This window comes from Solanum tuberosum, unplaced genomic scaffold (assembly GCF_000226075.1).
Source record: "Solanum tuberosum cultivar DM 1-3 516 R44 unplaced genomic scaffold, SolTub_3.0 scf00313, whole genome shotgun sequence".
Classification (NCBI taxonomy): Eukaryota; Viridiplantae; Streptophyta; class Magnoliopsida; order Solanales; family Solanaceae; genus Solanum; species Solanum tuberosum.
Genome location: NW_006239248.1, coordinates 426,970 through 446,907, shown reverse-complemented (window position 1 = coordinate 446,907; position 19,938 = coordinate 426,970). Strand labels below are relative to the sequence as shown.

Below are 19,938 nucleotides of genomic sequence, written 5' to 3'. Positions count from 1 at the left end.
TTTTAAAATCAATAGTCGCGCTTATCTCTCTCCTTCCACAATCGAACTCAACATGATCCAATCAATTTTTCTATAGAGCACAAGTTCTGCAAATGTTTATAAACTATTTGCAATTTTGCATAACTTTTTTTTTTTAAATGGCAAAAAGTTAAACACCGGTCCTTATGAAGGATATCCTAAGGGCCCGTTTGGATAATCAAACTGAGTTGAAACGGATCCAACAAATTCGGACCCAAAGTTTTGGCCCGATAACTACGCCGAATTTGTTCTTTCTCCTCGCAATTTTCTGGCTTCCATTGAAATCGAGCTCTGTAAGTTGTTATTTATTTTTACCCAATCAATCTATGTCTCTTTCGATCCATATATCCTAATACTTTTTTCTGCTAATTCACAAAATACACAGATTAAGATTAGTGAGAACAGAAACCCCATTTATGCTTTTCATGCTATTAATGAAGTTGCTCTTCTTTGTTTGTTCAATTTATCTTGTGGCTTGGAATATCCAGATTTTTGGTTAAAGCTGTTTCATTAATCTGAATCAATAAGCTTATAATAATGAGAAGAGAAGCTTAACAATCTAATACTTGCTTATTGTCAATCTATACATATCATTTAGCCCCAGGGGCTAGCTCAATTGCCATGGTTTAAGGGACTTGTGTCTAGGTTACAAGTTCGATCCCAGTGGAGAAGGGTAGAGGGGCAACCCATATCTTATTGAGTTTCGAAGGCTGTGGTTGGCCCAAAGGGTTAGTTCTAGACGGATTTCTCGGTCATTGTAAAAAAGCTATACATATCATTTAGGAACATAGTTTCATTTCCACCAGACGAGTTTAATTCATGTGCACTGAATAGGTTGGGAATACGTTCCTTAATTGCCGTTAGTCTAAAAACTATTTTGACTGTTCAGCCATCTTCGATTGTGTTGTTGTATGAGCGGATGATGTAATGTACTAGCGTTACAAGACGTTCCGCAATTTGAAATCCCTAATCCATCTCAATTCTTGTATATTTCATTTATAAACAGGGTACCAGGCTAGGGTCCCATAATGGGTGTAGAACAGCAAAAAGACCAACTGAAAGAGATGGACTGGAAAACTCTGGGTGGAACGGAGAGTAGTGAGGCTAATGTTGTACCAGCTGTGAAGAAACGGCTTCCAAAAAGGATTCGACAAGTGCCTGAGTATTATTTTCTTCCACGAAGATCCTTACCATACTCCATCGCCATTTATGGGTCATTTATTGCTGCAGGTGTTGGTGCAGGAATGCTACTTGAAGGATGGATCAACAAGAAGATAAAAGGTAATCATATACTGCTTTGATTCAAATCACATTCCATTGCGTATATGTATACAGTTTCCACTTTTACACTTTGAGCTTGCATCAGTAGCATGTTTTATACATAGCATATAAAGCTTTTTCACGAGTCTATTTTGGGATCTCAAGAGACATGTATTGTGTTGTAATGTTTAGAAGTCTATCCCTAGACGATAACGAAATACTAGAGGAAAATGCTCAATTCTTTCAATCTGGGTGTTAGATTGTTAATGACTTAATGTGTTTGGACGCAGTAAATGCTTATGTCATAAGATTTCTACTCTATTTTTTCTTCTTGTGCAATTGAGAATGATTCATATGGATGTAATATACTCAGAAAGCCCTTTTGGGATGCCAAAGACAAAAGGATAATATTTACAGCATAGTCCTGATCTCGGAGAGTTCTTCAGAAACTGATCTCTTGCGCAAATTACACTCCTTTTTTGCACCTATATTCTGTGATCTTACTTCCAACAAGAGAGCATTATACTAGCTGACGCTGACTTTAGAGGAGCAGACATCTAGTATCAATGACACGAAAGAAGAAGAGTTATTATACTTTTAATTGTTTGATTACGTTACATCTTTCTTCCTTGAAGTGTATTGGCTCCTTGCTAGTTGTTCTCTTGCTTCTTATCTTTTTTGCCTCTTCTCTACCATTCAATCTATTTTTTTGTAATCCATTCTTGAGCAAACACTTTTCAAAAGATCGAAATGGACCCTTCACACGTTTGGAACGTATATCCTCGTTTGGAATTGGAAAGTCTAGGAAAACATATTTGTAAACCTTTCCCCAAAAGCCAAATCCACTTTAATGGTGTCTTAATGCCTAACCATCTGACAAATGCTAGAGAAGACATTAAGACACTCAAATGAGTTCTTGTCAACACTAAGAAACCTATTCAAACGCAGCAATTATTTGTTTGATTTGTCTTGTAATTTTCTTGTACCCTGATCTTCTCTTGTTTGTTCTTGTTAATTAATTTGCTCCCTAATGACAGATGATGAAGGAGTCATTTGGGAGTTCGACAAATGAACAATGAATTCTTCTCATGTTTCGATTGCTACTGCTTTTGGCCCAAGGAGTTCACTGGAGATGAATATCGTAACCATTACTAGATGATGATAAATCACTCTTTGGCATCCAGTTCAATTTTGTAGGTTGTATATTTCAGGAGCAGAGTGCAGAACAGAGATGTTGAATTTGGCAGACAGTACTAAAACATTAGGTCGTATATTTGCCTTAATGGCTTAACCTTTGAATAAATAGAGAGGCCCGGCAAGTGGCCTTCCTAAGAATTTTGTATCCTGATCACTGAATAGTTTCGAAAACAACATCTCTACCTCAACAAGGTAGGGGTAAGGTATTTATACACTCTACCATTTCTGGACCCCAGGGACCACAATCGGTATGTTGTTGAACAATGAATGAACAGTTATAGTAATATTGGATGTGTGGAGCAATTGAACATTAATGTAACTATAGCCATTGAGGTTCTCAGGCCAATTTCGTGCTACTAACAATGATTGAAAGAAAAAAGGCTGACCAGATGAAATTGAAATGACGAAATTCATAGAACACGAGTATATGCATTTATATTTAGACTTGGATTTTTTATAAAAATCGAAATTGAAGATGATGCATAGCGATCACGTGCTTTACATGCAATGATTAGCAAAAATTAGAATAGACTAACACTACTTCATAGTTCAGTGCAGTTAACAATTTCTCACACATCTACAGATTTTCCCTTTACTACTACTATGGCCTAAACTTTCACTGTTTTTTCAACCAAAAAGTAAAAAAGAGGGGAGTTCCCAAATTAGCTATGAGCACCTGAGAATCGGAATCGCCTTGTTCAAGAGAACATGCCGGAAAAAAACAAAGATCGGCGGTAGAAAGCGTTTCTCTGAGCAATTTTCCTGTACTGAACCAGCTGTTCTACGGAGTAAACGCAGCAGCCTTTTGAGTAAAGATAGGTCTGAGCAACAGGCGAGTTCAGTAAAACCTGTAAAAGCTGCTGCCTGTTCAGCCTCGCCAGTGTCCCAAAAACGCTAATTGCCTTCGCTTCATGATTTGATCCATAGCTTGTACTTTTTCCATTTCTATCCTGATCGGAAGAAGCACCTCCTTCTACCAGCGGAGGCATGCTTTGTAGGACGCTAATCTGCGCCTGTAGAAACTTCACGTATTTGTACGCCTCTTCTAGCATAGTCGCCGTATCCATTTTCTTGTCCCATGGCAATAGCTTCTCTAAACATCGTATTTTCTCGCTTAGCTTCTGCCTTCGCAATCGAGTTGTAGATGAACTATACGGCTGCCTGTTTTTTAGGAGGTTACTCAAAACTTCTGAAACAGGCCTCACTGGTTCGACGCCTCGGTTTTCTGTTGTGACCAGCGATGACGAGAAATCCAAATAGTTTGGCTGTTCGAGGCAACGGAGATCTGGAAGACTGTGGTATCCAAAGCCGTTGGAGAAGTAATTGAACGGCTCACTCAACACAACCTCATTGTTGTATGGATATAACTGGAGATTATCAGTTACTGGTTCCAGTTTTGGGAATTTCATCTTTTGAGCAGCATCGGGATTGATCTCCGTCTTCTTATTAAGCCATGCAGAATCTCCAGAAGATAACTCATGAAAAGTCGCCGAACTTTGCTGGATTTGAGACGAAGCAGTAGCACCAGCGCAGAGCATATCATTGGTGAAAGAAGGGCGAAAATTAGATGAGAGAGCTGAAAAAGGTTTCACTTCGCCATAGTAGCTGTGATCGAGGTTCAAACTCAACAGAGACTGATAGCTCAGTCCGTTATACATGCCGTTGATGAAGGCTTCATCAGACTCCATAAGTGGCAGCAATAACGCTTCTCCGGCATTAAACTCCGGTTGAAGAAGAGGTAATTTTCTCTCCATAGCCCTCACACAAAACACGCAGAAAAATACAAGGGATATTCTATAGGGTAGATGGTATCTATGATTCCGGTAGTGTATATAGGGGATTAAGGGACACGTGGCGGGATATGACTAGAGGTATATAACCGACAAGTAGCTCTGAGTACTGTTGATTCTGTCTCTAAAATGTGTACTATGCCGTTTCATTCGAAATTCGTTTCTTTTTTTGGCGGGTTCATCTAAGGCCTTTGATTAGATTTTGATCCAACGGTGGAAATGTAGGTTACTGCCCGTAATATGGGAAGCACCTCATTGTATACTAGCTCATCTGGATAAGGACAAGAATGAAGTGAATTATTCATAAAAATGGAGGGTTAAAAAAGAAATAAAAGTGAAACAGAAAGATGAAAAGGTAATAATTATGTACCTTGATTTGGCAGATACAGATAACGCTGTAAAACTTGCCGTTATCTTTGCTGCCATTTTACAACTCAAAAAAAAAGAACAGAATTATTTCACCAAGACTGAAAATACTATATCTACTTACTTAATCCATTTACATCTAAAATAAAGATTAGGAACTCATTCACTAATTTTTCTTTTCCCATGACAATGAATTACATATTACAAAACTGATCAAGAATGAAAAAGGATATAGAAACTGTACACAAGAATCAAGTGATGAAGCAGGCAGCATAAAGAAATCAAAGACTAGAAGCAATCACCTATTCTCCCCTTTCCAATAGGGAGAGGGATTCGATTCTAACATCGAACACCTTTTCTCTAAGCAATCAGTATCCTAACAGCAAGTGTTGTCCTACTAATGCTGCTCCGCAAAATTTCATCTATCCCACTTGGCCTGAAAGATTGCAGGTCTATGCTTAAGCCAATGTACCATCTCCCTTTCTAGGGGAGACTTGTTTAGAATACCATCCAGCATAGGACTGCCAAATACATTGGGACTATTCTTAAATGACCATATCCGATCCTTTGGCCATGCTCTCTGCGGCTGCTTCTCCTGCCAAGACAAGAAGTAAGAAACTTGAGTTGAGGGGAAGCTGCCCACTAAATAATAAATGGAACTCTTGAAATTGACTGAAGCTATACACCCAAGCTTATCAAGCTAGTTGTATAAAAGCCCCCTATGTGGTTCACAATATTCATTGGCTGCCCAGTGTTGCCTTCTAAATGTTAGGTGGGGTTTGCCAAGATAAACAATGAGATGCATGGGGAAAAAAAGAAGAAACTCACAGCAAGAAAAGACGAGCACAATAAATTACAGCACTGCGATCAACAACTAAGTCACACTTATATTATTCTGAGTATATTCTTCCTAAAGGGTATTGGGCATGTTCTGCTTAGAAGGCATTCCTCTACTAAAACATATGGCATCTAGCTGTAGGTTTCTTCTGCAATAGACAACAGACTAAATAGAGGTTGCTCTTCTGAAACTAACACAAGGCTTACCATTCTAGAGAGCATGAACTTCACAGTCCTTGGGCCGTAAACACGTTGGCGGGATGGCTTCTGGACTTTAGCATAAAAAGAGCCAGCTTCAGGTAAAGACAAGCAACCCCTGCTCGCCTTGAAAAGACAATTCTCCGGATCTGCATTAGCTTGGTTATACCAATAAAACAGCTGTCCTAAGCAATAATTTTCACCATATGTCTTGCGATACTCGTGAGTACCAGGTCCCAGCTTATCAGTATATTTGGGTCCCAGGTCTAAAGGACTTATATATACAGGAGGTGAAGTTACAGTCTTGTATTCCTGCAAAGAGAGAAGATATACAAGTCAAAACCTACACAATGACCAGTGAAAAGGATATACCCAAAAGAAGTTTTGACAGGATCAAGTAACATACTCGTATCCTAAAAAAACACTTTGTATAAGCATATAAATGAATCAAGTCAGCAGCAGCATCATGTCGAGATTTGTATGAGCATGGAAGATCTCGGACCTCATCTCTCAACCTAGAACAAGGATGTGCAAGTCAAGAAAATTGTTTTTTGATAAAAATAACATAGCTAGAATATCATGGTTGACAGTTGACACTACTCACCATATTAAGGATTTTCGAAGGCCCGTCTCGAGATCATCTGACCTGGATGGATCATGAGCTCGAATCTTGGCCTTGAGATCATTTAGCATAATATCTTCCAAATGAGGAGCCATACATTGAAGCAGCTCCTCAACAAGAGACCCCTCTCCTCTCCAGATAAAAGAAACAGCTTCTTCAGGATTAAGCCTCTCAAGAGGAGGGGGAGCCTTTTCGGGGTCACCGAAAACACATCTCATTACATAACGCACCTGCCAAAAGCACATCAGCAACTCTTAGATTTAACTTTATCTCAACACATCAAAAAAAGTCCTCAGCAGCCAATTCTTAAGCAAGAAAAACGGAAGGAAATGTAAGGATGACTTGGTCAAAAAGGAGAGTCGAACCTTGTCAAGAGTCAGAGCCAAGTTCTGAAGCCTTTGGTTGTAAACACCCTCAGCCTGTATTATTCAAGAAAAGATAATAATTATAAGAAGAAACCTTTACACATGCAGATGGAGGGAATAGAAATGGAACTATAAAACTCCATTTGACATCATGCATTGCATACTAACCTGAATCTCAGATTCGTTTTTCTCAACTTCCAGACAAACATCTGAAAAGTATTTCTTCTTCTCTTCCAAATTATGTTTGAGTATCTCATCGGGAAGCTTCGTCCTCTCAAAATTGATAAATCTCACCTTCAATAATAGCATATAATTCAGAAAATGCTAAAAAAATGAACAATGGTAACCTATAATCAATTCAAAGCAAAAGCATACCAAACGAGCTGAATAAGCAATCAACCAATGTGGCAGACCAGCAAGTAAACAACTTCCAAGTCCAGCTTTACCAAGATCAATATAATCTTCTTCAGAAACTGAATTCAGTTCGCACGCCTCTAGCATCAGCTGGTGCCGGTTAAGTAACCCATGGTACTCCTGGAGCACCTGCAGACAACAATAATGATTCAGGTGAGGAGAAATAGGACTGCTGAAAGGCATTAAATATGATTTCCAACAAAGGTGATCATTCAAATGATCAAAGCATTTTCCTTTTAAGTAAAAAATGTGAAAATTCCAAAACACCAAATAACCTCAGTCATATAACAGCTTAAGGAGAAGCCAAGGTTAAGATAATTCTTCAAAACTAAGATGGAGAATGTACCTTCAGGAAAGCCCCTTCACCTGTAAGATTCAAGTAACTTCCACGGCAAACCTGGCTGCCGCATAAACAGACAGACGCTTCATACTCTTCTTTACTCTGTAGCATGAGACACCACCATTTAACCAAAATTATCCACAAAAAGGAAAAAAAGAGAAAGGCCCTATCCTCGAGCTTAACAGATCTTTAACATTATCTAAAAACTCACCTCTGTAACAGAATTGTAATCAAAAGTGACCTCTTCACCATAAGCAATTGGTCGTGTACTATAAATTCCAATCTGATACTGACCATCAACAGCTGTTACTCTGTTCACAAAAAGGTACATAAAAGTCCTGAGAAAGACTATAGTTTTAAACCAGTAAGGGGAAAAAAGAGGGGATGATACATAAAACACACACATATTAACACATCTCTTAGGGGAAACCATAATAACACTGACATTAAACTGTATTTCAACCTCTTTACCAAAAAAGAAAAGTCTTACAGACTTCCCTTTTCTCTGGGAAAGCAAATATCAGTTAAACGTCGACGCAAAAGGCACAAGCAGCTGAAACAAATGGTCAAAAAATTTGTTCCAAGTACAGACGGATCCAGGATGTTCGACCTATAAGAGGTTCTTAGCACTAACTTTACTTCTAAAATCATGGGTTCATATATAATATTTGTTGAAATTTTAGTGGGTTTTAAGACATAACTATGCGCTTCGTCAAAAATACTATGTTTGAATGAACCCAATGGCTAAGGGCTGCATCAACTACTGTCAACGATTTCCCACTTCTCCATTTTTTGTATCTATTTGGAATTGCAAAAACATGTGATACATGGTACATGGGTTCATAATATCGGTTCGAAATAAATCACACTAGAGCAAAGGAGGAAACTTACTTTGCTTCACAATTAGGTCTGCACGAGTGACAAATTCGACTAGCATAGTTAGCTTTGTGCATTGCATCAACAACAACTAGATCATATCCATCAGCATCACCCTAACAAGAGGAATTATTAATAGGGTTAGGAAAAAGGTTGAAGCAAAGAAAAGAATAGAATGAACCCATATCAACAAAGGATACCTTTGGCCTCTCAAGATAAATATTGTAAAACTCCGGTGCAGGATCATTGTTATTCCTTTGCAAGGAGCGAATTCCATCTTGCTTCTCAAACCACTTCCAAGCAGGATAAACCTGTATGTCTCGGGAGAGACATGATTAAAGTCATCTTTTAGAATGTACAATTCTCAAAGCAAAATTAAGTAAAAGGATACTCAAAAGCTGGAGGAATTGTACAGGCATAATCCAGAAGAAAGCATTTTATCCTTACCTCCCCCAAGAATTCGACGACAAAATCTTCCTCGCTGAAGCCACCTTCTTTGTTGCACACAACCCCAAGACCCTGACAAACACGTCACAAGTTCATCAAATGTTGGAAGAAACAGGATGGGCATTTTACCCAAATACAGAAGTAAGAAATATTTTTTTTAGGTCTCAGAAATAACTATTATTCATTATCCTTACCTTTCTATAGGCAACATAATTGTCCTCTGGACGAGTATCAATGGCATTCAGCATGAACTGGCATAAACGTACAGTTCTCTTGTCCTGATCTTTGTCTGCAGTTTCCAGAATCTCTTCGAAAACAGGCTTCAGAGAATATATCATTGGTGTGTGGCTGCCCGTGAAGCGCCGAACTTGCTTGTTTAGAGTACGAAGGAGCACGTCTTCAATAAACAAATGCTTGTCCAGTAGAGACCAATCCGATTCATCTGGCATGGAATCGAGGAGAAGATTATGAGTGTATGGATCAATACCATAGACTTCCTGCTCTATCACCTCTTCTCCAAGTGTTTTCCTTGGTTTATAATCCTTCACTTCTGGAATTTCCATATCAGACTCCTCAGTTCCATTCTTCTGCACACTAAGCTTCCCAGCATAATCCTCTGGCAAAGAAACCAGCATCTTTCTTTTCACTTCTTTCTCATCAGCTACAATAACATAATGATCGATGACTTCATATTTCCTTGTTACCGGAGGGACCAGGCTAGCCTTCGTCATGCGAGCACCCCATTCACGATCGTCAGCAAAAGAATCAAACCCATCATCTGGAGTAAAATAATCTTTTGATTCTGCAGCTCCACATTCTGATCTTAAATCCAAGTCACTTTCTGTCTCTGAAGCAGTACTCTCGTTGTCACTCGAAGTATCACCAGAAGATCTGCTAAGATCATCAGATGTTTCACTCCCTGAATCTAAGGATTTCAATCTCAACTTGGATAAGCGTCTTTTGATCTCTCTATCACTTGCAAACTCTCCATAGTCGGATACACCATTAACATAGGAAGATCCATTGCTTCTGTTGAAGTATTTCTTTTCAGACATTCTAGCAGGATTCTTTTTGTACTTTGTTGTACTAGAAGAGAAACCTGGAGGAGACTCATCTTTCGAAGTCTTCATCATCTCATCTCTTGTACTACGGAATGACTTGGGATCTTCTTCCAACCTAGTAGCAAGACGGATAAATAGTGCAATAATGCGATTCATGTCTTTGGCATCACCACGGTTTTTTGATCTGAGCCACAGCATTTGTAGAATATCAATCAGAAATCAGAATTTTCAGAAATTATGTTAAAGTAGAACAGAAGTGCCACACAAAAAATAGAACCATTTGCACCATATAGATTAAAAAATTTATCGTGTAATTACTCCACAACCACCTTTCCCTTCATTCATCAACCACACAAGAGGGAAGACACGAAGAGGAGAACAGAAAAATGCAGTTTTGGCGTTGGAAAGCAGCAAGGAAGACAAAAGCATTCCCTAGAGGATTGAACATATGGACTATGTTCCTTAATGTGTGTGGGTGCACTGGGTACATCCAGCAACATTGAAAGAGGCTATAATCAGTTGGAACGGGCAGAGGGCAAAGAAGCAGCTTAAAGACTTCCGGAGTGCTGTCTCTCAATGCATTTCTGGTCATTATGGAAGGAAAATTATATGTTTTGAAAACAAATATACAGCAGTACACTTGGTCAAATTTAAGCCTGCATCTTTCCGTATTCTTGGTGTAAACATGAAGGTTTACTGAAATGTAATACTTTTGTTGACTTTCTAGATCCCTTATTTATCTGAAGGAAACAGAAGCCTTCTTATGTGCATACTCTAGCACTTTCTTGGTGCAATCAACAAATTCTCACTTTAAAAAATTGCAGTACAGGTCCGCTCATTATCCCTGATTCACACTTTCAGTCCCTCTTTGCACCTTTAGCCTTTTAGTTCCCTACGCAGTGACTTGAATCCTAAAGAAATAGGCTTTAATGGATCTGTAAACCCAGGGCTGATGGTGAATGCATGTCATTGTCTAAAAGAGTATTTCATCATTTTTAGGGATCATTACTAACAGGGAACAGTGATTTTATCAGATCTATATTTCTTTCGGAACATACTGTTTTCCTTAAAAATGAGACTCGAACATGAATATTGCCACTTTTAAAAAGGCAACCACGACACTATTGATTGCAGGTTGACGAAGTTGCTAGAGTTCAGCTAGTTTTGTATATTATTGGGGCTAAATTGGTAAAGTTTTCCAAAGATAATTGGGTACAATGGACTAAGGATTCATACAGTTGATCCTGGCTCATTTGGGATTGATTGTAGTTCCTGATTGATTAAATAGCACAATTAAAGGTACAATTAAGGTCAAATAGAGGTATCAAATATGCATTGATCTCCCAAAACAGAAATTCACACAATTCTGCTGTTGCAAAGATATGCCGACACTAAAAGAATCATACACAATACGGAATGCAAAACTTACTTTAGCGCATCCCGGCACATTCGACTTATATCCTCTTTGGCAGATTTCAAGCCACGACTAGCATAATATCCACTTCTGATTTTCTCCTCAATCTCTCCGACCTAACGAAAAGGGGACAAGGTTTAGAAGCATCTAAACAGTATTTAGAAAGAAACTAAGCAAAAACTAATAGTACCTTTGGAACAAAAAATTCGAAGGTATTTTCCTTCATTATCTCCCTTAGACTTGAGGCAAGAAATTCCTTCATCCTCTTGAAACAATTTCTTGATTTCCTCATTGCCAAATGCCTCAATTGGGCATCCCTAGATAGCATGGATGAGGACTTTCGAGCATCGAAAGCCTTTGAACGTTTATACAAGCTCCGGCGGAATAACTGGTTGGCAAACTCTCTCTTGTCCGAACTTTCCAAGTAGTCTCTCAGTCCAATTGAATCATCCATCTGATTTTCCTGACTATTATAAGTTCTATAAGATGATGAGGTTCTATCAGAAATGTTTTTGAGACTCTTAACTTTCAAATTCGAGCTCCTGCTCCTAATCCAAATAATATTTGGAAATTTAACAGCAACATCTTCAAGTTGGCTGCAACCTCTAATATCTATATAGGATAAACAAGAGAATGAAAACAGAACATCCTCAAGCATTCTGGGAGTTATGCTGGTACAATCACGTAAAACCAAGGAAGTTATCTTTTCTTTGTTGTAACCATTCTGCAAAAAGAAAAAATAAATAAAGAATCTGTTACTGTGGAATCATAATTTCTTGACAATTTTCTACTTGTTAAAATTTTTCCAATTTGGGAGCCAGTAGGAGAGAAAATAAGCAGCAGAATGTCATGAAAGCAAAAGCATACCATTATCGTCTGCATCATGGAATCAGTGCAACTGGAAGCAACAGATAACAGGTCAACCTGAGGGGAGATACCCTTATAAATCTTTACTATGGATCTCCAATGCTTACAAGTTAAAGAAGCATAAACAAGAGATTTAACATCAGCTTTAAGGAAATGAAAGACCCGTCCAAGCACACGATCATCCAGTAGATCCCAGCTTCCATTTTTTATTCCAGATGTAGTAATGGTTTCTCTATTGAAAGTTTCATCACCACATAGATCATCAAACTGGCATTCATCATTCTGGAATACCGATATGTCCTCTTCCATTTCATATTCTTCTTCACTTCCATGGCACCTCGCCTTTTTGCTGGCACGAAAATCTATCAGAGAGAGATACTTTAGAGAATGAGAAGCAGCACATAAAGGGGGAGAAAGACCAAAAAAAAGAAGAAAATAGTTGAGCAATCGAGTCCTTCGTAGCATAACAGACCCTCTCCTTTCTGAATCCAGGTTGGCTTGTGGTTTTTTGACATAATTTGGAACGAAGATAAATTTCTTTAAATCACAAATACATACAAGGGACAGGGAAGGAGAGGATTCAAATTCTAAGGAAAGAAGCGACTCATTCATCATATGCAACGAAGTTGTAACAGAAAGCGGGCGTATGACTCAGACATCCTAAAGACAATCGCATTTCAATAAAAACTAACAAGCGAATCTTCTGAATCAAGGAGCACGAACCTGGATTGCTCTCTTTCTTTGGTTGTCTTGCATTTATCCAGGGATCCAGGACCTCATTAATAGCAGCAGCAAGTTCCCTGCTCTTGTATGACTTCATGACCAACTCATGAAGCTTTCCTTGGGTATGCCCGATAAACTGAGGATGCATGCCATGAAATGTGCAAGGAGCACCACTAGGTGCACTTTGTAGAGAACTCTCCAACTCTGACTCAGAAGCTCCAAGAGTCTCATTGGGTGTTTGGCACATCTTTGACAGATCAGATGTCTTTGAACTTGAAGCAACTGGGACCCAGATCCTATCCACCCTTCTGAAAGCGCTGCTATTTTCTGGTATAACACCTTGATCAACCAATACCTGCAACTCAATAAACGAGAAAGGCCCTCTTTCATGCCCAGCCCCGTCAAGGTAGTACCACTCACCTAAATGTAATTGTAACTCATCTGCTGAGCAAAGACGATCCTTTGGAATAATTAAGGGCATGATGCTCTTACTGGAACCATGCGATTCTTGGTCCTGCCTACTTTTCGAGCGATAGACGGCTTCTTCTGACGACCTCTTAGTATCACCAGTCACCACATATGGTCGTGATGACCTCTGAGGATGTCTATCTTTTCCTCTAACTTTAGTGTGAGGCTCAGATACAAATGACCCATGCTCCTTAACTACACATGCATTTATCCTGATCACTGGAAGCATCATCCCTTTAGTACCCCTTAACACTGGAGGTTTAGATTGATTGGGTCTTCCAACAACGTTACTATCATTCCACTCATCAGGAGTAAAAGCCCATGATGGAAGATCAAGCTTTCTGCTGTGTGACGGGTTATACAATTCATCTTTCTGCAGCCATCTTGGGTCTTCAATCCCAGATTTTGACATGAGGCATAGAGGATAACCATCATTAAGAACAAGTTTCTTTTTCCACAGCCTATCTTGTGTAGCTTCATCAATTCTTTTCCAATCACCACCCTTGCATGACCACAGACCAGAAAACAATTCAGCTGGGTCACTGCAGAAGAAATCACTTTCCTTGTCACTGGTCCTTGGTTCTGTGGATTCTTTCTGCACCTCTGAACTAAGTAAGAACTCATCTGAACTTTGATTCCAGTGTTCCCCTACATAAGAGAAACCAATGCATACTTAATCATAAACTTCCTTACCAACAAGATGGGAAAAAGTGTATACATCTGATGCACACAACATAAGTGGTTAAAGCAATCCAAAAGCATATAAACAAAATGACATGATAAGGGACCAGTCCTGAAAAAAACAAACTCTGAATATATTCAAGTCCAAACACAGTTAGAAGAAAAGTCAATCAACCGCATAATAAAGTTCTGATACAGATACTAAAAAACATATATACAAGCCTGTATACACACTAAAGATATTATCTTTTACATCTACCTGTACCACATAAAATTCCATTCAAGAGTAGTTTTAGGTTTTTCCTCAGCCCCCCACCCCCCAAAAAAAAATTACATCAAACATTTTAGTCTCAAAAGTTAGGAGAGAGGCTGATCACAGCCAGTGACGAAATTGGGTGTGCTGGAGATAATTACACAACCTCTTCAATGACGCAAGTAAATTATCTACAAAAACAAATGAAAGAAAAAGAAATGCAAGATCAAGTTAGACTTGGTACAATCAGGCCTCCAAACTTTTTCTCTCTCCAAAACCCCAGGACAGGCAAACAACCATAGTTTCTCTATTTTAATAAGTAGGGATAAACAAATATAATTGGCATGAAAGTAAGTTATCTATAAAAAAAAAATGAAAGAAAAGGGAATCCAAGATCAAGTTAGACTTGGTACAATCAGGCCTCCAAACTTTTTCTCTCTCCAAAACCCCAGGACAGCGAACAAACATAGTTTCTCTATTTTAATAAGTAGGGATAAACAAATATAATTGGTATGAAATATTGACTGTCATTAATTATTTCAATTACAAATCATAAGGAAATTAATAGACTGCGACTAAGATAGGATGCACAAATTAGCTGATACCTCAGGGTAACTTCAAACTGATCAAAAAAGAAAACAGATCTAGCTGAAACTCAAAATGGCAAAGTAACATAACAATATCATCTCCTTCATCCAAAAAAATAAAAAATATAACAATCTCATCTCATGGTATTAAACCCCACTTCAATCAAGCTATCAACTGCTACTATTCACAATTTTCCTCCTTTACATTCAAATTAGCTTCAGACTTGCTTGTATGTTGCTTTGAGAAAACTGCAGTTGTCGTTCAACAAAAGGTACTGCTACCAGTTTCAGAAAGTAAACAACCATAGCCTAAATGAGTGAAGAAACAATCGTATAATAGACAAACATGAGATTTACCAAACAAGTACACCAATATTAAGTAGTCAGATCTCCACAGGAAAGATAATGTTTTCAGCAATTATTATCTTAGGCAGAGAGCTAAGAAAACTAAATCAGCAGTAATACCCCACGAGCTATATATTCTCCACATACGCTTCAATAAAAGATGATCAAATAACTTCCTTTATCACATAGGCAGAGCAGTGGAAAATTATACCCCTTCAATGATCACCAAGGAGATATAGAGTTGAAGTAGAAACAAAAAGAAGAATTACTTACCTTCAGCACTTCCCCATTTCTCCCACTCCACATGCTCCAAGGTCACTTGCAGCACTTCTGCAGAAGAGAATAGCAGACGGGAATATTAAGTGTCAGAAGAAAAAATCTGAGCACTACCATGAATAGAGAGATAATTCTAAGAAAAATCATGAGCTACTCACCACCAATAATCTCCAGTTCCCTGCCAGGAGTTACAGAAAAGCCCTCTAATAGTGCCCCTACTCTCTCATCAATATGATGTTCGAGAGAAGGTTCAGCTGCAGTCAAATTATCCCCATGACATGGTACAATCTCTGATGAAGGAGGAAAAGTATCCACAGCTACCTGGTCATTAAGTTGAGCTAGATCACACTTATCTTCCAAGACATTACCAGAAGCCTCGGGAGGGCTCACCATCTGTGTAACTACATCTGAAACAACTGATGGAAAATTTACAGTTGCCATAGGAGAAACTGCATTCTCAACAGTAACCCACCTTTCACTATCTGCGTGTTTGACAAAGTGGTCAGCCACAATATATCCTTCTTCCACCAGTGACTTTAGCTTGCATAATCTGGAAGGTCCTTGTTCCACACCAAACTGATCGACATAATACCACTTTCCAATGGTTCCTTCTGCTACAGTTGTAACATGTGGTGGGGTATTGCATATATCCATGTCTTCTTCCATAGATGCCGCCTCCTCAACAGCTCCACTTTCCTCTGAAGGCTCCAAGGCATTCACTGCAGGACATTGAGGCAAACCATCATTGTTTACTGGATGGTTGCCACTTTTAACAATTGAGCAGTTACTATTTTCAGGACAGCTTCTAACCTCAGAATCCTTAGCAAATTGATCTTTCATACTGACATCCTTTTGGCTGCTGAACTTTCCTTCATGCTTTTTGCCTTCAAAATGACTTTCCTTTTTATCACTTGGTCCACTTTTCCGACCTGTGTCTCGATGATAAGTAGTCCTACTCCGATCACGTGGGGACGGCTCCATGAAGTTTGGTGTCCTGTCCCTCCTATGATGGTGGCGGCCTTGATCTTGTGGGGACCACTCTGAATAACTTGGGCTCCGGCTTCTATGATCATAATGACGACTCCGGTCATAAGGAGACCTACTGTGATCAAAGTTACGGCCTCGATCATAGGGAGACTTCTCACGGCGGGCTGGGCTTCGATCCCAGTTATCAAGATGGCGGGCCCGGTCACGTGGGGACCTCTCCAAATGACGAGGACTGCTATTAAGTCTGTCATAAGGAACTTTAGATGTCTCATAATGCCTGGAAGAATACCTGTCAGGTGGAATGTTCCTATTAGAAGGAGCATTCTTGTGCAACTTCTCAGTAGAACGCCGCAAACTGTGATCTGCTGTGTATACAGCTCGACTTCCATCATCAGAAAGTTTCCTGCTTTTTGAACTTGAGAAGTCATCATACTCACCCCGGAACTTACGGTCATTTTTATCTGAATCAGTACCATGCCGTTTTAACCTATTACCTGAGAAGTATTCTCTTGCAGGATTATTGCCATTTCTCAGTTCGCTCTTGGAAGGACCTTCTTCTCCAACAATCTTGGAACTAATCCTTGGGTTCCTTTCTGGAATGCTAGGTTCATATCTAGATAACCTCTTCATATGCTGAATTCCACCACTTCTACCACCATCTTTCTCCCCAGAATGCTTACCTGAGGAAGGTGGTGTCCATTCATGGTCATTTCTCCATCCTTTGTCCTTGGCCGAAGGTGGCGTCCATTCACGGTCATTTCTCCATCCTCTGTCCTTGGCCAAAGGTGGTGTCCATTCAAGATCATTTCTCCACCCTTTGTCCTTGGCCAAAGGTGGTGTCCATTCACGATCATTTCTCCATCCTTTGTCCTTGACCGAAGGTGGCGTCCATTCACGGTCATTTCTCCATCCTCTGTCCTTGGCCAAAGGTGGTGTCCATTCAAGATCATTTCTCCCCCCTTTGTCCTTGGCCAAAGGTGGTGTCCATTCATGGTCATTTCTCCATCCTCTGTCCTTGGCCAAAGGTGGTGTCCATTCATGGTCATTTCTCCATCCTCTGTCCTTGGCCAAAGGTGGTGTCCATTCAAGATCATTTCTCCCCCCTTTGTCCTTGGCCAAAGGTGGTGTCCATTCAAGATCATTTCTCCCCCCTTTGTCCTTGGCCAAAGGTGGTGTCCATTCAAGATCATTTCTCCACCCTTTGTCCTTGGCCAAAGGTGGTGTCCATTCAAGATCATTTCTCCACCCTTTGTCCTTGGCCAAAGGTGGTGTCCATTCAAGATCATTTCTCCCCCCTTTGTCCTTGGCCAAAGGTGGTGTCCATTCATGGTCATTTCTCCATCCTCTGTCCTTGGCCAAAGGTGGTGTCCATTCAAGATCATTTCTCCCCCCTTTGTCCTTGGCCAAAGGTGGTGTCCATTCATGGTCATTTCTCCATCCTCTGTCCTTGGCCAAAGGTGGTGTCCATTCACGATCAATTTCTCCATCCTTTGTCCTTGACCGAAGGTGGCGTCCAGTCTAGGTCTCCTTTCCAACCCTTGTCTTTACCAAAATCATACCTGCGTGTTCTGCTATAGTTAAAATCATCCCTTGCTGAGCCCTCACCTTTCCGCCACCTATCAGGTACAAATTCACCTGGTTCATAACCAGGTTCATTCTTATCAAACTCCCCTTTTCTGTCAGACTTATCAGAAATATAGTTAGCCTTTTCCCATTCCCCTTTGCGCCACCTTCCTTTGAGAAACTCACCCCTTTTAACATCAGGTGTAATCTCCCCCTTCTCAATTTCACTCTTTATTTCGAATTTTCGCGAAAATGATTTCTCCGGAACAAGTTGTCCGTTGTCCACAGGTAAAGTACCCAATTCACCCTCCTCAACTTCATCTTTTCCAGCGTCACCATTAGACTCAACTTCTTTAACAACACTCTTAGAACTCAAGTTCACTACTTTTTTCTCCCGCTTTGCTTTCATCTTACCATTCATCTTTTTTTTCTTCTTCTTCACAGTTGCTGTAGTAGAATTTAAAGAAGAAGTACTGAACGTGCTGTTGTTAGTCTTGGGTCCACAAACTGAAAAACGCTCCATAATATGCTGTACAGGCACACATGCAACGCCTCCATCGCCCATGGAAAGCTCAAAGCTCTTCCCCACCGCCAAAACCGCACCACAGTCGCCAGAACCAAACCCTAATAATTTTCTTCTTCGCCAGGGTTGTTTATGCTCATACTGCTCCAAACAAATTCAGCTTGTCCAATTCCAATATCCGCCGGGAAAAAAAACCCTAGAAACATCCACAAAGCACATACAACAAGAAAAACAAAGATTAAACAATCAAAAATCCAGCAAATTAAGAAGAAAGAACAGAATGTAGGGTTTTGAAAAAGAGGGGAAAACTAATAGGTGTAAAATTGAAAGTTCTAGGGTTTATAATGTGAAAGAGATACATACCAGTTGAAATTGGGAGCTGAGTCGTGAGTTGTGAGATCGAAGAAGAGAGCTGAGTCAAACTCCGAGTCGAATCGAGTTTGTTGATTGTAGAGAAGAAGAGGAAGCGCGGGGGATCGAATGGATTGTTGATTTTCGCAGAGAACGAATCTCTATTTTTCGCCTTTCTCTTTCTTTTTCTCTCTCTGTATAATACTAATAATCACTATTATATAGTTTTATTATATTTTCCTCGAGAGAATTTTCTGGTTCGGGCTGGGCTTTTGGCCTGAGAAGAAAGAAAGAAAACCTCAGTCAGTATTTACCCCTTTTTTGTACCTTGTAGAATTTTTTGTAGGCACTCATAACAGATTTCTACCGGAAATGGTAATGTAAAGGGCTTTATGCGGCGGTGGCGGCGTAAATTCAAAGTAGCCGGATTTTAATGATTCATCGGCGTGAATTCAAAATTGTCGGATTTTAGTGATTGGCTTGAATTCTGAAATGGTTGGATTTCAGTGATCGGCGTAAATTCGAAATAGCCGGATTTCAGTAGTTGGCGTGAATTCGAAATAGGCGAATTTCAGTGGTCGGCGTGAATTCAAAATAGTCGGATTTTCAGTGGTCGGCGTGAATTTGAAATAGTCGGATTTCAGTGGTCGGCGTGAATTCTGAAATAGTCGGATTTCAATGTCGCGCCGGCATGGATTCGAAATAATTGGATTTCAATGTGGCGTCGGCATGGATTTGAAATAGTCGAATTTCAGTGTCGCGCCGACGTGAATTCGAAATAGTCGGATTTCAGTGTCGTATCGACGTGAATTCGTTGATTGAGTATTGATTTTGAGTTGAAACATGAAAATTGAGATTTTTGAATGTGAATTACAGTAGTATTTCACTTGGAGAGAAATTGAAATTTGGAGAGAAAATCTATAAAACAATTTAATTTTTGGAAATTTATTTAAAGATTAGATTTTCAAAATTTGATATTTTTGAAGTTAAATTTGATTCAAAATATATGGTAAGTATTAGCTAACTTGCTATCATTATTAATAGAATTTAAGTAAAATAATAATTTGGGCAAGTAAATATGATTACTTTTTCTAGTCCAATATTAAGTA

The 19,938-nt window shown here is 39.4% G+C and overlaps 3 protein-coding genes and 1 long non-coding RNA gene across 4 annotated transcripts; 1 reads left to right on the top strand and 3 right to left on the bottom strand.

The window, feature by feature from the left end:
- Positions 1–2,799, top strand: LOC102605349 (uncharacterized). Its single transcript, XR_368357.2, has 3 exons — positions 1–311; positions 1,025–1,299; positions 2,316–2,799. It is a non-coding gene; the product is annotated as an uncharacterized lncRNA (long non-coding RNA).
- A 126-nt stretch (positions 2,800–2,925) lies between these two features.
- On the bottom strand, positions 2,926–4,705 carry LOC102605014 (transcription factor bHLH69). The gene is made up of 2 exons (XM_006360491.2): positions 4,636–4,705; positions 2,926–4,536 (listed from the first exon to the last, which is right to left on the bottom strand). The coding sequence occupies exon 2, from the start codon at positions 4,227–4,229 to the stop codon at positions 3,174–3,176; it is 1,056 nt and encodes a 351-aa protein (XP_006360553.1). The 5' UTR covers positions 4,230–4,536; positions 4,636–4,705; the 3' UTR covers positions 2,926–3,173.
- A 16-nt stretch (positions 4,706–4,721) lies between these two features.
- Positions 4,722–17,860, bottom strand: LOC102589281 (histone-lysine N-methyltransferase ATXR3-like). Its single transcript, XM_006360529.1, has 20 exons — positions 17,845–17,860; positions 15,564–17,783; positions 15,403–15,459; positions 12,796–13,911; positions 12,073–12,434; positions 11,396–11,929; positions 11,221–11,321; positions 8,925–9,975; positions 8,731–8,802; positions 8,484–8,594; positions 8,299–8,399; positions 7,619–7,718; positions 7,414–7,509; positions 7,029–7,196; positions 6,822–6,947; positions 6,654–6,707; positions 6,271–6,518; positions 6,073–6,181; positions 5,676–5,978; positions 4,722–5,226 (listed from the first exon to the last, which is right to left on the bottom strand). Exons 1-20 carry the CDS (start codon positions 17,858–17,860, stop codon positions 5,050–5,052), a joined length of 7,122 nt encoding a protein of 2,373 aa, XP_006360591.1. The 3' UTR covers positions 4,722–5,049.
- On the bottom strand, positions 17,821–19,123 carry LOC102604669 (histone-lysine N-methyltransferase ATXR3-like). The gene is made up of 2 exons (XM_006360490.2): positions 18,842–19,123; positions 17,821–18,674 (listed from the first exon to the last, which is right to left on the bottom strand). The coding sequence occupies exon 2, from the start codon at positions 18,518–18,520 to the stop codon at positions 17,867–17,869; it is 654 nt and encodes a 217-aa protein (XP_006360552.1). The 5' UTR covers positions 18,521–18,674; positions 18,842–19,123; the 3' UTR covers positions 17,821–17,866.
- Between the last annotated feature and the right edge of the window lie 815 nt (positions 19,124–19,938).